The sequence below is a fragment of the Perissodus microlepis genome, chromosome 18, assembly GCF_051167445.1.
Source record: "Perissodus microlepis isolate ML-2025 ecotype Zambia chromosome 18, ASM5116744v1, whole genome shotgun sequence".
Taxonomy (NCBI): domain Eukaryota; kingdom Metazoa; phylum Chordata; class Actinopteri; order Cichliformes; family Cichlidae; genus Perissodus; species Perissodus microlepis.
In genome coordinates, this window is record NC_140478.1 from 29,656,860 (window position 1) to 29,673,361 (window position 16,502).

General features: G+C 40.4%; 1 protein-coding gene across 1 annotated transcript; it reads left to right on the forward strand.

The window, feature by feature from the left end:
• The first annotated feature begins 880 nt into the window (after positions 1-880).
• Positions 881-2,545, forward strand: LOC146368133 (tripartite motif-containing protein 16-like). Its single transcript, XM_084912700.1, has one exon. It carries the CDS (start codon positions 937-939, stop codon positions 1,879-1,881), a length of 945 nt encoding a protein of 314 aa, XP_084768826.1. The 5' UTR covers positions 881-936; the 3' UTR covers positions 1,882-2,545.
• The last annotated feature ends 13,957 nt before the right edge of the window (positions 2,546-16,502 follow it).

A 16,502-nucleotide genomic window follows, 5' to 3' on the forward strand; every position in this document is an offset into this window, starting at 1 on the left:
CAGGCCTGTTTAGACTCCCTGTACTCTAAACAGGTACCACAGATGGCTTAATCAATCCTTAAAAATGGTTCCCATCCTCTACGGGGTGGATTTAGCTTCTTTCTTCAGGACGGAGGTTTCTAGTTCCAAGATGCAGGACAAAGCATTATAAAAACAGCTTTGTCCCTGCTGCTGTCACTGAACTCAATAAGAATTGTTTTTGATTTGATTCATTTTGTTTAATTACTAAATATGTGTTTTGTCAGGTTTCATTAGGTGTGTGTGTTTGTGAAGGGAGGCCAAATGCTATCATTGTTCTGTAAAGCAAATTTACCTGTGGGTATAAATAAAGTAACCTTAACTTAAAGCTTATAGGAGGTTGTGAGGTCACTGCCTCCACCTGATTATGTAATTAACCAGCAGACTGGTACGTTTATATATAATATACTATAAGTTATATCATTATAATTATGTGTATATCATATTTCTTATGTACATTTTAGACCTGGGAGCAGAAATGCTGATGAACTGGTTTTTATTCAGGAACAGGCAGAGCGTCCTCTCTTCCTGGCTCCATGTCTATAATTATGTCACACACTGATTCGCTCCCACAAAATCACCAAAACACAGCACAAATCCCACCAATGATTCAATTCCTTATAAATCATTGAATCAGGTACTGAAGCAGTGACGTGCTGAATGAAGCTTCAGACGTCATTGATCACGTGACTCTGTTCAGACAAACCAAGCCTCAGCACAGCGTTTCTGAAGCAGTGTGTTGATTTTTTGACACGTGTGCCGGAGCTTCAGCTTCAAACGGGCCGTCACCATCAGAGTTGCTGGAACCATGACCCACTACTGGCTACTCTGTTTATATCCTCCACATTTCAAACACACAAGCTGGTGGAGCCCTCCAAGAAGCTCCAGGAGAACATCTGCTCTCGTCATGATGAGGTGATGAAGATGTTCTGCCGTACTGATCAGCAGAGTATCTGTTATCTCTGCCCTGTGGATGAACATAAAGGCCACGACACAGTCTCAGCTGCAGCAGAAAGGACTGAGAGGCAGAGAGAGCTGGAGGTGAGTCGACAAAACATCCAGCAGAGAATCCAGGACAGAGAGAAAGATGTGAAGCTGCTTCAACAGGAGGTGGAGGCCATCAATCAGTCTGCTGATCAAACAGTGGAGCACAGTGAGAAGATCTTCACTGAGCTGATCCATCTCATCCAGAAAAGAAGCTCTGATGTGAAGCAGCAGATCAGATCCCAGCAGGAAACTGAAGTGAGTCGAGTCAAAGAGCTTCAGGAGAAGCTGGAGCAGGAGATCACTGAGCTGAAGAGGAAAGATGCTGAGCTGAAGCAGCTCTCACACACAGAGGATCACAACCAGTTTCTACACAACTACCCCTCACTGTCAGCACTCAGTGAGTCTACAGACTCATCCAGCATCAATATCCGTCCTCTGAGCTACTTTGAGGATGTGACAGCAGCTGTGTCAGAGGTCAGAGATAAACTACAGGACATTCTGAGAGAGGAATGGACAAACATCTCACTGACAGTCACTGAAGTGGATGTTTTACTGTCACAACCAGAGCCAAAGACCAGAGCTGGATTCTTAAAATATTCATGTGAAATCACACTGGATCCAAACACAGCAAACAAACAGCTGTTATTATCAGAGGGGAACAGAAAAGCAACATTAATGAAACAACAACAGTCTTATTCTGATCATCCAGACAGATTCACTGGATGGTGGTTTCAGGTCCTGAGTAGAGAGAGTCTGACTGGACGTTGTTACTGGGAGGTGGAGTGGAGAGGGAGAGTTTATGTAGCAGTCGCATACAAGAATATCAGCAGAACAGTGAGTGAATGTGGATTTGGACATAATGACAAATCTTGGTGATTAGATTGTAACAACAACAGTTATACATTTCGGTACAACAACATCCAAACTCCTGTCTCAGGTCCTCGTTCCTCCAGAGTAGGAGTGTACCTGGATCACAGAGCAGGTATTTTGTCCTTCTACAGCATCTCTGAAACCATGACTCTCCTCCACAGAGTCCAGACCACATTCACTCAGCCGCTCTATGCTGGACTTTTGCCTTATTATTATGGAGACACTGCTGAGTTGATTAAAGTGAAATAGACTGAAGTCTTTCATATTGTGGGTTTAAATCTGTATTTTAGTTTCATTTTATTTTCTCTCCATCATTTCTGCACAGAGATCAGCTGTCAGTCAAACATTATGGGTGGTACCTCCACATCTTCTAGTTGTTCTCTTGATGTTTCTGAGTTTTTAAAGGAGATCTTTCCTGTGACTGTTTATGGAGGCTATCACTGCTCATCATCATTTTGATTTACTAAAATATTTCTCCACATGAAAATGTAAACTTCTCTATCCTCTAAATGTTTCTGGAATATTTGTATTGAAAAATGTCGACATTTCTCTTTATGAGTATGGCAGACCATGTGTGTGTGTTTGTGTTTGTTTTTGTCAAAATCATCAAACAAATGAGGAAAAACTGTGATTTTAATGAATGAATTCATATATTGTGTTGATGTTTTATTGTGTGAATAAACTGGAAGGTTTGACTATAAATCAAACTTTGAACAAAGTCTTTTCTTCTGTCTTCATTCCAGGATCTCACTCAAATCTGATGCAGAAAATATGAAACTAATCTGAGAGAATAACTGAAGCAGTTTTCCTCCTGAAGCATCACAAAGTTCAGAGTTCATGTTTAGAGCAGAAGATTCAGCAGTCGCTCTGTGACCTTTCAACTTTCTTCACTAAAACAGCTTCATTACAGAGAAACAAGTCACATTTTCTTGATGTTCTTAAGTCCTTTCAGATGTTTTTAATGGTCCTTGAATGCAGCATCAGTGTCGCAGGTTTAAAAGGTCACTTTCTGTTGTGTTCAAAGATTTCCTTTAGATATGGTCTTTAATCAGTAAAGCCAGTGATACAGCAGTGTCATTAGCTGTGTTATTGGCACCAGGCTGTGTTTATGTATGTATTTAATTCTGTCTGAGGATGTCTTCAGCATGAAATGATCATTTGCTCAGCTGCTGTGTCTCATCTCTTATCAGACATTGGTTGGAACAGAGTTTTGTTGCTGACCATCTGACAAGAGGGTGAAGAAAAGCTTCAGGCTTCATTTGGACACTACGTTGGACAGAAGTCTCCACAAAAATGACTCAGAAACACAAATATTATTAATGAAAGTCCAAATGTCAAAAAGGGGTCATACATGATCCTGAGAAATGTCCTTGAACATTTGAACATGAGTCAGAGGGTTGTCAGGTTTCTACACTGCATCGTGGCATCAAGCCTGAGATGTCTGTGTAAACAAGTATGGAGGACACAAATGCACAGACGCAGTCGAGCTGTTTACTGCTGATGAGGAAGGAAAATAGTCTGTTGGATATTAAAGCAGCATTTATTAGAGTAAGAACAGATACTTGTGTCCTTCATTTGATCCCCGTCAATTTACAGAAGACTTAAGGACCCTTTGACTTCTAACATACAGCTGCATGTTTACAATTTTATTATTTATTGATTTCTAGCAAAGCGAGACTTTACTGATTAAAGACATATAATCAGACATATTACTGTTACTTTCTGAAAAAGACTCACATAAAGCAGATTTATCGCAAGCAAACATCAAGACACATCCTTCATGGCTTAAAGTTGCAGTGGGACTCTTTCGCCATCTGGTGGTTGTAACAGTTATGACAACTGTTCCTGCATATATGTCCCTCCTCAGTGTGAAGAAGACTGGACTCCAAGCTGCTCCTGCTGATCACTGCGTGTTCCTCCTGTGTCTAAAATCTATTTCCATTATGAATCAGGAAACTGTTTGCACCAATCATAAAGGCAATAAAATACGTCACACACTAAGAAATAACAAACAGGAATTGTGGATTTCAAGGAGATTTTTCCCTCGTTTTTTGAAATCATAAGAATACAAACTAATGCAAGACTGTCATGTTTTCATAAGTTTGTAGAGACACTGTTCTGTTGTATTCTAGGACATCAGTCACTTTTTAAATGCATGCTCCTCCTCCTCCTCATCATCATCATCATCATCATCAGCACCCATGACCTCCTTTTAGTCTTTGTTTTGTTATTTTTCAGAGTTCAGGAGACGTTCTTATGGGATTTCCACAGTGTACAAGTACTGTTTAGACCCTTTACCTAAAAGAAAAGAGTAAAGTACAAAGTAGATTTACTCACTGCAGGAAAATAATGCCTCAATCTGATATATTGTCTTATATGACAAACTGAAAGTGATGCATCAAAGTGTAAGCAGCATTTTCCTGTTACAGCTGGTCTAGATGGAACTGATCTGATCTCCTTTATGTACAGGTAGATATCCAGTGGGTTTGCTAAGGGTCACAGATGAGGGGCTGTGTGAGATGTTTAATGGGAAAGGAAATAAAACCATTGTTCCAGACCTGCAGCTAAGATACTCGAGTATCTTCAAATATGAAGCTGAGTATTACTTCCGTACTTTCCTCCACTGCTGATGACCTTGTTACCTGCTGCTCCCTGTTAATGATCAGCCTCAGTTCTGATAGTAAACTGTTGGCTCTCGTTCTGTCAGGTTGTTGCTCAGTGACGTCTTGTTTTCATTTTCCTTCTTCTTCAAATGTGTCTTCCTTTAACTCTTTGCTTTTGTTTCTGCTTCAAACACCAAATGATACACGTGCTGCACCTCTGATGGTTTGTCAGAGAGCAGAACAATTTACATTACAGAGAATATTTTACAGTTGAACATAAACTTTCACTTTTTTCCTCTAAAGTGTGCTCACTGGTTTTTCCAGCTGCTGTGAGATGTTTCTGCCTGACTGTAAAGATGGAAATAAACACAGATGGAAACACTGAGTCAGAGTGTTGCTGCTGGTTAGTCAGTATATTAACAGAACATGGTTCATAAAACTGCTCCTACAACTGTTTTTGAATCATTTTTAAAGACACTTTATTGTTCTGTTTTTGTCTTTTGGCATTTCTGTGCTAATTTCTTGTTTTAATGGTGCTCTAATTTAAACTGATTTTTCCTATTTTAATACCTAAATAAATAATCATTTATTTTTTGTTCATTTTTTCTAAATTCTGGGAAAAGAAAGAAGTTTGTATTTGTTTAAGATACAATGAAATCATATTTTGACATATTGGAAGATGACATGGAGCTGAAAAAATACTACAGGTATAAATGGAAACTACAGTTTATTTCTGTTATTTCCTGTGATAGTGTTTGTACACTCGCTCATGATAACTGTTCATTCAGCTGCTGTTTTTGTCTGCTGGACATCTTTAGCTTTCAGTAAGGATGCATTCATAGATCAGCACATCTTTTTGAACCACATTTCTTATGAGACTCAGAGTTTACATTTTGGAAATGTGGTGAGACCTGGGGTAGAAAGAGACTGAAGCCAGCTTCAACCTCGGCAGTTTTGTGTGTGTCTGAAGCAGAAAGATAAGAACTGTGTGGCCAACTCATCACACACATAATCCTGAATCAGAAAAACAGCATCAAGTGTTGTAATTGTTAAACACAGAAGTGTGATTTATATGTGGTTTTACTGATGGTTAACACAGTCGCACAAACACCTGAAACTGATCAAAATATAAAACAACATATTAAACATAAATATGTGCCAGTTACCAGAACGTATATGTGGTTTCACTGAGGTTTAATTATGCTCAGTTTATCAATACTGCCATGCTGAAAATAAATTAAATAAATCAAAATATATATGTTTAAGTAAACCAGTTCAATCCAGGCCACCAAGAGTCTGACCGTGGTCTGTGTGTGTCTGTGTGTGTGTGTGTGTGTGTGTGTGTGTGTGTGTGTGTGTGGTGCAGGATTGGGGTGTAATAAAGGTCGTCTTCATTACTTAACCATATAAACATACATGGTTTATTTTAATATTTATATTAAAGGAAAGGGCACTCAATATGTTTTATTGATTATTTGGCTTTAGGTTTTCCAGTTTTCCAGCTGCTGCTGTTTAATGTTTGCCTAGGAAAAGAAATCAGGATGTCCTTTTTTGGGGGGGCCGGGGGGGGGGGGGGGGGGGGGAGCAGTGTATGTGAAGTCATTAAAATATCCTTAAGTGTGAACAGGTTTTTTTTCAGCATTTGACAAAAAACTACTTCACTTAAATAGAACTGCAAAGCTAAATTAAGTCTATCAAAATGTGTTTCAGTTTGTTTAGGGGTCTGGCACAAATCCTGCCTTGCAAAATTGGCAAATCAGAATTGTCACCAGTCAACACAGGTGTGTATCCCATTCATATTTGGCTTGACTTTTTTTCAGTTTATTTTTTACCTGTCTAAAGTATTAATAAATTAAAATAATTTGTATTTTAATCCAGAAAGAAGAAATTTCTGAATATTCAGGGGAGGATGGATTGCCATATTCAGTTCTAGATCAAATATCAAGCGATGATGATGAAAACCACAGCATATCAGAAGAAGAATATGTGCCAGATTCAGAGTCACATGATGAAGATTCATATGAAGACACATACTATGTGAAATCTACAGTGTTCCAACTAAAATCTGTACTACCTGATTCTGGAGGATCAGACACCAGCATCCCATTGTTGCCAAGCACATCAAAAGGTCTGCTATGCCAAGAGGACATCCCTGAAGCACATGAACAATCAGAGTCAACAAATTTAATCCACAACTTGACAAAGGACAAGCCAGAAGATAAAAGTGAGCTTTGTGAGACTGAATCAGAAAAAATGACTTTAAGTAAACGAAATTACTGCTATTTTTGAGGCAAACCACAAGCTAAAATTTCCCGCCACCTAAAAACGCACAAAACGGCTCCTGATGTTGTGCATGCATTTTCCCTGCCTAGAGACTCAAAAGAGCGTAAAAGCCTGTTACAAAAATTGAGAAATAAGGGAAATTTTAAGCATAATGCTGCAGTTTTGCATGGTGAAGTGGGACCACTGAAAGTGAAGAGAAGACCCAAGATTAAAGCAGCTCATTGCTTTTACTGTCAAGGGATGTATGTTCACAAGGATCTTTGGAGACATGTCCGCAGATGTCCTAACAAACCAAAAGATGACACGGATAAAGAACCTGGAAGAACCAAAGTACTCGGCCTGGCTTTAACTCTGGAGTCTCAGTGTTATCCGCAGGTGTCAAGTGGAGTGTGGAAGGTTCTTGCTGTTATGAAACAAGATGAGATTGCCTCAGCTGTGCGAAATGACTTGACTATTAATCAGTCCCTCTACAATAAATACAGACAAGACCCTACAAAGTATGATTATATACGACAGAAGCTTTGTGAAGCGGGACGTTGTGCAAGCGGTAAAGAAAGTTTCAGGTTTTGATGAAGAGACACTGTCATACAAAACTCCAAGCCTCGCGCTGAAACTGGGACATACACTGCATAAAATGTCTGACATTATCCATTCTCGAGCCCTCATGACAGAGGATGAAGACTGTTCTGAGTTGATACAAAGTCACAGAAGGCATGCAGAAGAGCATCTCTGAATGCATAGCACACTGAACCTTGAATGTAGCCCTCAAGTCCACTGATGCATTCAAGAAGTTGTATGTCTCCAAATCGTCCGAGACGGTGTCTCACCGTGCCTTGAACACATTGAGTGAGGCAAAGTTTAACAAGCCATCAGCATTGCCCTTTACAGAAGATGTTCGGATTCTCCATCACTACCTTCAAAAATCTGCAGAAAGTGCCTTTTGCAGCTTGGAGAACGAAGCCACAGCTCAGAATTATGCCCAACTTGCACAAGTTACACTCTCACAAATCATTGTGTTCAATCAAAGACGTTCTGGAGAGGTTTCAAAGATGCGGCTCAAAAGTTTTCTTGAAAGAGACAAAACCGCACTCCACACAGATGTTGCCATGGGGCTCTCAGAAATGGAACAGAGACTCTGTAACTATTTCTGTAGAATAGAAATAATGGGAAAAAGGGACAGAAATGTTCCAGTTCTGCTAACACCAAGCATGCTGGATGCTCTGTCACTACTGGTTAGTAGGAGGACTGACTGTGGTATTTGTGGCACTAATATCTACCTCTTTGCAAGACCCCGATCAATGAGTCATTACAGAGGAATGGACTCCTTGCGTGTTCATGCACACCAGTGTGGAGCAAAGCAGCCTGAGTATCTGAGATCGACACAGCTCAGAAAACATGTTGCCACACTCTCACAAGTCCTTAATTTGAAAAACAATGAACTTGATCAGGTTGCAGATTTCCTGGGTCATGATATCCGCGTTCACCGCGAATTCTACAGATTACCAGTTCCCACAACACAGCTGGCCAAGATTTCCAAACTGCTTTTAACACTGGAAAAAGGACATCTCTCCCAGATCCAGGGGAAATCACTGGATGAGATCGAAATTGAAGGTTTGTATTGAAAGGAGCAAATATTAGGGCAGTAGTTGAATATTATGCTTTATCAACAGAATTAAAACCTAAAAGCACAGACCATTCTGTTAAATGTCCATGATTTAAGGTTCTTGAAGTCTATTGTTTCATCACTTTGGCAAACAACAACAACTGCAACATTTGGCAAACTGCAGAGTGGTGGCCTTAAATAGTAAAACTATGTACTGTGGAAAAAGTATAATTTCCAGTATTTGTTCTGTATTTTGTCATATCTCGTTGTTAATGTGAGGTTTTGTTTTGTTTTTTTACAATTTCTCAGATGAAATTGCATTAAGTGATGCTGAAACAAAGGACAGTGAGAGTGAATCAGATGATGATGACACAGCACTCACAATGTGGCACCAGTGAGCCTGTACATGCAGTAGCTGATTCCACAAACACAGCGCAGCTCCAAGACACTGTAGATTGTGGTAAGTTACCACTAGCTTGGTTTCTGTGGATAAAATGTTTGTTACAAATAGTAAAACTTAATCAAATTGTGCAATCAGCAGATGAAGGACCACTCACAATGCCTGCAGCAAGTGAGACTGCTGCTCCCTCTGAAGGTAAGGGGTGCAGTTAGTTCTCTAAGCTTATGGACACGTTCTTTCTAATTTCATTGCAATTCTGTCTCTGTACACCACCACAATGGATTTTAAATCAAACAATATCCACATGTGTTAAAGTAGACTTCCTGCTTTAATTCTAGGGATTTAACAGAATTATCACATCACAGCCATTATGCGTAGTCCATTATTCTCAGAAGCTCAAGGGTAATTGTATAGCTGACAAACAATTTAATGACTGGGTGAGGCCTGTCTACAGACTACTTCATGTGACATACTGTGGTGCTTGCATGATGCATTCTCATCATCCAGGTAAGTAAGTAAAAAGGTTGATTCTGTTAATCTGAACGTAGTTTTTTCAGTGGGAGAAATGTTTCGTCACTTAGATGTTTGTGCTTTAAGGTTCTTGAAGTCTATTGTTTCATCACTTTGCAAACATATGGCAAACTGCAGAGTGGTGGCAAAAAGTCACTTGGATGAGTGACAAAATGTTTCTCCCACTGAAAACGCTACGTCCAGATTAACAGAATCAACCTTTTGGGATTTACTTACCTGGATGATTGAGCATGCATCAAGAGACTTTTATTCAACTTTTTATTCAATCTTTTATTCACAGTGGAACACTAAATGTTGTCTCATTTTAGAAATTTGATAAATTTTCAAAGAGAATTTTAGCTTGTTTTGATATTGATGGTACCAACACATTTCAGAAGTTAGGACAGGGTAGCATCCATTCTTTCAACAAGCAAATGTTTTTGTTTTTTGTTTGTTTGTTTTTTTTTAACTACTACTACTTTATCTTCCAGATAAAAATGCTGCTCAATACCACAATTCCCAAAGAGCTCCCACAAACATGTGGTCCAAGGCTGAGGTTGCTGCAGTGATGAGGCATTTTAAAGACCACATAAACAAAGGGAAACTGGCCATCAAAAATGAATGCAGTCATTGCAAATTGGTAAAAGATCCAGTGTTGGCAGGAAGAACAGTTCAAAACATAAGAGATTTTGTAAGAAACAGAGGATTAACTGCAAAAAGGCAGAAAAAAATGAACTAAAATAACTGTTTAGCCAGATGTGGTTTTACATCTTGGTCAGATTGCTGAATTGTTGTTAAAAATGACTTATTGTGCAGCAGGCTGCCTCACTGATGTTCTGTTTAAAGAAAAAAAGAAGTTCTTGTTAACTACAGAAGTAGTTTGTATTTCATAATTTTTAAATTTAATTTATTATTTAGTTTTCTTTGACAGGTTCTTATTTTAATATTTTTTGACAGGTTATATTTAAAATAAAAAATTATAAATGCATATTTTCTCCCCTTAATATTTACCTTTAAACTATTAAAATTCATTTTTTTTGTCCATAGATTTCTTTTTTATTTATGGTTAAAATTAATCTTCAGATCCAATAACACTAATAAAATGATGTTCCAGTAATCCTGTGTGCTGTCAGATGTGTATTCATGGTAATGATGAGCTATTTAAAAATGACATCATTGTCCTTTTAAAGACCCAATATTGTTTTTTTGTTTTTGTTTGTTTTTTTTTTGGATCTCATAAAACACACCGTTGTCAGGTGAACAATAACTACAGAAAACACAATAGAGTCTGGTTGGTGTGTATCTAGACTTCTATAGGGAGTGTATGAGGTCTGAAGTGACCCAAATATTTTTCTGATTTTTTCGAACACTTTAACCTCGCTCCCTTGGCTCTATCCTCTGGAAACGGTAGTCCACGTAAACCACCACCGGGTGGGTTTGGCGAAATAGTCCCTCCATACCACATAGACATAGTGTGTGTGTGTGTGTATGTGTGTGGTGCAGGATTGGGGTGTAATAAAGGTCATCTTCATTACTTAACCATATAAACATACATGGCTTATTTTAATATTTATATTAAAGGAAAGGGCACTCATACAACAGTTTGTTATGTTTTATTGATTATTTGGCTTTAGGTTTTCCAGTTTTCCAGCTGCTGCTGTTTAATGTTTGCCTGGGAAAAGAAATTTCAGTTAGTGTGGGAAGTTTGGTTAAGCTGGTGGAAAACAATACTGTTACACTGACCTTTTGGATAAGATTGTCTTACCTGTGGTTTCTCTGATGTGCACGACAAAACAGTCTCCAGGCAGCTTGAGTGCCCATTTAAAGGTTCCTGGTGGTACCAAGTGATTGAAGAGAGGATTGAAAAGCCATATTAGTTTATTGTAGATTGTAGTCAGTTGGCCAAGCTTGTAATGAAAAACGCTTCATTACTCGAAGCTTTCATCACAGTCCTCTTTGGTGACATCTGGTGGACAAATATATGAAGAGCAGCTTGAGTCTGCAGTTTATAATGAACTGCTTCATTATGATTGCCCACTCTGCAGAGCTGACAGCTTGTGTTTGATGTCATGTGACAGTTCTGTGTGATATCGGGCTGATATGTTGCTTTGAACGTGAATTTTTGGGGGGTGAAAAAATTATGTTATCATCAATCAATCATGTGGTCAGAAGAATCTGTGCTTACCTTGCAGGAATGTTTTAAATTTACAGATTGGGAAGTTTTTATTCAGCCTTGATGCTTTGGTGGATGTTAGCTCATATGCAGTTTTTTGTAAAGACATGATTATACCCCTTAAGCGTGCTAAAGTGTACCCTAACAATAAGCCATGGGTCACCAAATGCATCAAATCCTGTTTAAGGAAAAAGAGACAGGCTTTTAAAGAGGGGGCTGTTACTGACTTTCAGGCAGTCACCAAAGACTTGAAAATCGAGCTCTTGAAAGCAAAACAGATCTACAAAAACCTTCTTGAAAGCAAATTTGCTGCAAAAAATTTTGGGTCTGCCTGGACTTGTATGAAAACCATATCAGGGTTTCAAAATCCCCAGAGCAGCAGTCAGAGCATTATAAGATAAGATAAGATAAGATAAGATAAGATAAGATAAGATAAGATAAGATAAGATAAGATAAGATAAGATAAAACTTTATTAATCCCTCGGGTGGGTTCCTCTGGGGAATTCGGTTTCCAAAAGCACAGCACCGACAGAAGTTACAGAGCGTGAGCAGAATATTACATATATACACACACACACACACACACATATATAAATACAGAGACATATATAAATAAAATATACGAAGGGGATAAATAGAATAAATAGGAATAAAAATAAAAATACAAGTGAATTGCACATTTCAAGTATGGAGTCTATTGCACCGTTGACTATTAACAAAAAGTATTGCACAAAAGGTAATTGCACAGTGAAGTGAAGAAGCACTACAGCTTAGTTGTTCCCCCCTCCTTTGTCCTCCTGTTTCCCCCCCTCTCCCCTCCAGAGAGGAGTTAAACAGTCTGATGGCGTGTGGGACAAAGGAGTTTTTAAGTCTGTTGGTTCTTGTCTTTGGGAGAAGCAACCTGTCACTGAACAGGCTCTTCTGGTTGTTAATGGCCGTGTGCAGAGGATGCCCAGCATTGTTCATAATGTCCATCAGTTTCTTTAAGGTCCTCTTCTCTGCCACTGTCACCAGAGTGTCCAGCTTCATGCCGACCACAGAGCCCGCCTTCCTGATCAGTTTCTCCAGCCTGGATGAGTCCTTCTTTGCTGTGCTGCTCCCCCAGCACACCACAGCATAGAAAAGGACTCCTGCGACCACTGACTGGTAAAACATCCTCAGGAGCTTCCTGCAGATGTTGACAGACCTCAGCCTCCTGAGGAAGTACAGTCGGCTTTGGGCTTTTTTATACAGGTGCTGCGTGTTGCATGACCAGTCCAGTTTGTTGTCCACCCACAGCCCGAGGTACTTGTACTTGTTGACCACCTCCACCTCCTCTCCCTCTATCTGAACCGGCAGTGGACCTGGTCTGGACCTCCCGAAGTCCACAACCAGTTCCTTAGTCTTTGAAGTGTTGAGTTGCAGGTGGTTTGTGTGACTCCATGTGACAAAGTTCCTCACCAGGCTCCTGTACTCCTCTTCCTGGTCATCCCAGATACACCCCATGATGGCTGTGTCATCTGCAAACTTCTGAATGTGGCATAATTCAGAGTTATAGCAGAAGTCAGAGGTGTACAGGGTGAAGAGAAGAGGAGACAGCACAGTTCCCTGTGGTGCTCCTGTGCTGCTGACCACAGTGTCCGAGGTGATGTCCTTCAGCCTGACGCACTGTGGTCTGTCGGTGAGGTAGTCGGAGATCCAAGCGACCAGGCAGGGGTCCACCTCCATCCTGTTCAGTTTTTCCTGAAGCATACAGGGCCGGATGGTATCAAAGGCACTGGAAAAGTCAAGAAACAGGATCCTGACCGTGCCTTTTCCCCCATCCAGGTGTGAGTGGGCTCTATGCAGGAGGTACAGGATGGCATCCTCCACTCCGACATCTGCCTTGTATGCGAACTGTAGTGGGTCCTGGGCATGTTGTACCTGTGGTCGGAGGAGGTTGAGGAAGAGCCGCTCTAGAGTCTTCATAAGATGTGACGTCAGTGCCACCGGTCGGAAGTCATTCAGCTCATTGGGCCGGTTCTTTTTGGGGACCGGGACGATGCAGGATGTCTTCCATAGGGCGGGCACTCTCCCCAGTCGCAGGCTGAGGTTGAAGACTCATTGTAGCGGCTCCCCAAGTTCAGCAGCACACGCCTTTAGCATCCTAGGACACACCTTGTCTGGGCCTGCTGCCTTTCTGGGGCGAAGCTTCCTCAGTTGTCTCCTGACCTGATCCACTGTGACACTGGGATATGTTTGGGAGGAGGGGGGGGAAGAAGATGTCTTGCTGCTGAGAGAGGGATTGGAGGAGGGGGGTGTCATAGTGTCAGGAAGGGGGGGAAGCGAGGGAGGTAGGAGAGTGGGGAGAGGGCTCTGTAGTAAAGGTGAGGGTGAGGGTGGGGGGGTTGTGGGCTGGTCAAACCTGTTGAAGAAGTTGTTGAGTTCGTTTGCCTTCTCCACAGTCCCCCCCACTGTGCTGTTCTTGGTGTTTTGGCCTGTGATGGTTTTCACACCATTCCAGACCTCCCTCATATTGTTCCTCTCCAACTTCTGCTCCACCTTCCTCCTGTAGGTGTCCTTTGCTTCCTTCAAGCAGCGTTTCACCTCCCGCTGTGCTGCTTTCATCTCCTCCTTCACTTTGCTCCTGAAAGCCTTCTTCTTCATGTTGAGGACAGCTTTGACTTCCTGTGTTACCCACGGTTTGTTATTAGGATAACACTGTACCGTTTTAGACGGTTTTAAGTCAGACAGAGATTTGAATATGCTTTATGCTCGTTTTAGTTCTTCTGAACTGAAACAGAAACTGAAAGATACTCAACACTTCATCACTGAACTCAGCGATGTCCAAAAGGCCTTTCATACAGTTAATGTGAACAAGAGCCAGGGCCCTGATAACATTAGTGCCGCCTAATTAAATCTTGTGCTAAAGAACTCAGTCCTAAATTTCAGGTTATTTTTAATAAATCCTTTCAAATACAAAATGTGCCCTCGCTTTGGAAGGAAGCTGTCGTCGTTCATGTCCCTAAATCTAGTCGTCCAAACGTCCCGAATGACTTCAGGCCTGTTGCCTCACCTGAGTTGTCATGAAAGTCTTTGAAAAAATCATCAGAAATGTGATTATGGAAGAGATTAAATATCAGCTGGATCCAATGCAGTTTGCGTACAGGCCCAACAGAGGAGAGCAGGACGCGCTATGGACTCTACTAAATCTGATTCTTAAACATGTAGAGAGTAAAGGGACTTTTGCAAGACTTCTTTTCATTGATTTTTCTTCAGCTTTTAATACAATACAGCCCCATATTTTAATGAAAAGACTTTTAGAAGAGTTTGAAATCAGGAAAAACCTGGTTTGCTGGATTTTAGATCTTTTAACTGACAGGTCACAAAGAGTGAGAATAAATGGGGTTCTGTCTGACCCAGTGTTCTCCTCCACAGCTTCTCCTCCAGGGTGTCTCTTATCGGCCTTATTATTCATTCTCTTTACAAACATGTGTCAGAGCAGATATGAAAACAGGGCCATCATTAAATTTACAGATGACTTTGTTATTGTCAGCTTACTGAAAGAGGGTGAAACTCACCACGGTCCAATCATTGCTGACTTTGTTCAGTGGTGGGAGGAGTCTTATCTCCAATTGAACATATCTAAAACAAAAGATATGGTTATTGATTTTAGGAAACAACAAAATGGGCACAGAGTCACTTTAATTAAAGGTCAGAAAATAGAGCAAGTGCAATCATAGAAATATCTTGGGACCATAATCAATGAAAAACTGAACTTTTATTGCAAATCGGTCTGTAAAAAGGGTCACCAGTGCCTTTACTGCCTCAGGAAACTTGCTCATTTCCACATCAAGCGAAAGATTTTAACTTTGTTTTATTGTTCTTTTATTGAGTCTGTTTTATCTTTTTGTTTGGTGGCATGGTTCAGTCAGACCTCTGTCACAGAGAAAAATTGACTGAATTAGTTAGTGAGATGCTCCAGTCGTCTGATAGATGAGTCACAGGCCTGTTTAGACTCCCTGTACTCTAAACAGGTACCACAGATGGCTTAATCAATCCTTAAAAATGGTTCCCATCCTCTACGGGGTGGATTTAGCTTCTTTCTTCAGGACGGAGGTTTCTAGTTCCAAGATGCAGGACAAAGCATTATAAAAACAGCTTTGTCCCTGCTGCTGTCACTGAACTCAATAAGAATTGTTTTTGATTTGATTCATTTTGTTTAATTACTAAATATGTGTTTTGTCAGGTTTCATTAGGTGTGTGTGTTTGTGAAGGGAGGCCAAATGCTATCATTGTTCTGTAAAGCAAATTTACCTGTGGGTATAAATAAAGTAACCTTAACTTAAAGCTTATAGGAGGTTGTGAGGTCACTGCCTCCACCTGATTATGTAATTAACCAGCAGACTGGTACGTTTATATATAATATACTATAAGTTATATCATTATAATTATGTGTATATCATATTTCTTATGTACATTTTAGACCTGGGAGCAGAAATGCTGATGAACTGGTTTTTATTCAGGAACAGGCAGAGCGTCCTCTCTTCCTGGCTCCATGTCTATAATTATGTCACACACTGATTCGCTCTCACAAAATCACCAAAACACAGCACAAATCCCACCAATGGTTCAATTCCTTATAAATCATTGAATCAGGTACTGAAGCAGTGACGTGCTGAATGAAGCTTCAGACGTCATTGATCACGTGACTCTGTTCAGACAAACCAAGCCTCAGCACAGCGTTTCTGAAGCAGTGTGTTGATTTTTTGACACGTGCCGGAGCTTCAGCTTCAAACGGGCCGTCACCATCAGAGTTGCTGGAACCATGTCCCACTACTGGCTATTCTGTTTTATTCTGTGTTAAGAATAACAAAGAAAATGTAATGAAGTGATTTTAAAGTTTAAACTTTGTGTTAAATCTTGTAAATCAGAGAGAGAGAGAGAGATGAGGTGTGGGTGGACATCAGATGATCAAATGTCAACAACCTGATTGGCCCAAGTGTGAAGATGTGACGTCCAGTGAGGGAAGGGGGGAGGAAGGGTGATCAGGTATAAAAGTGAGGTGAAGAAGAGATCCGGGGTTCTTCCCTTTTG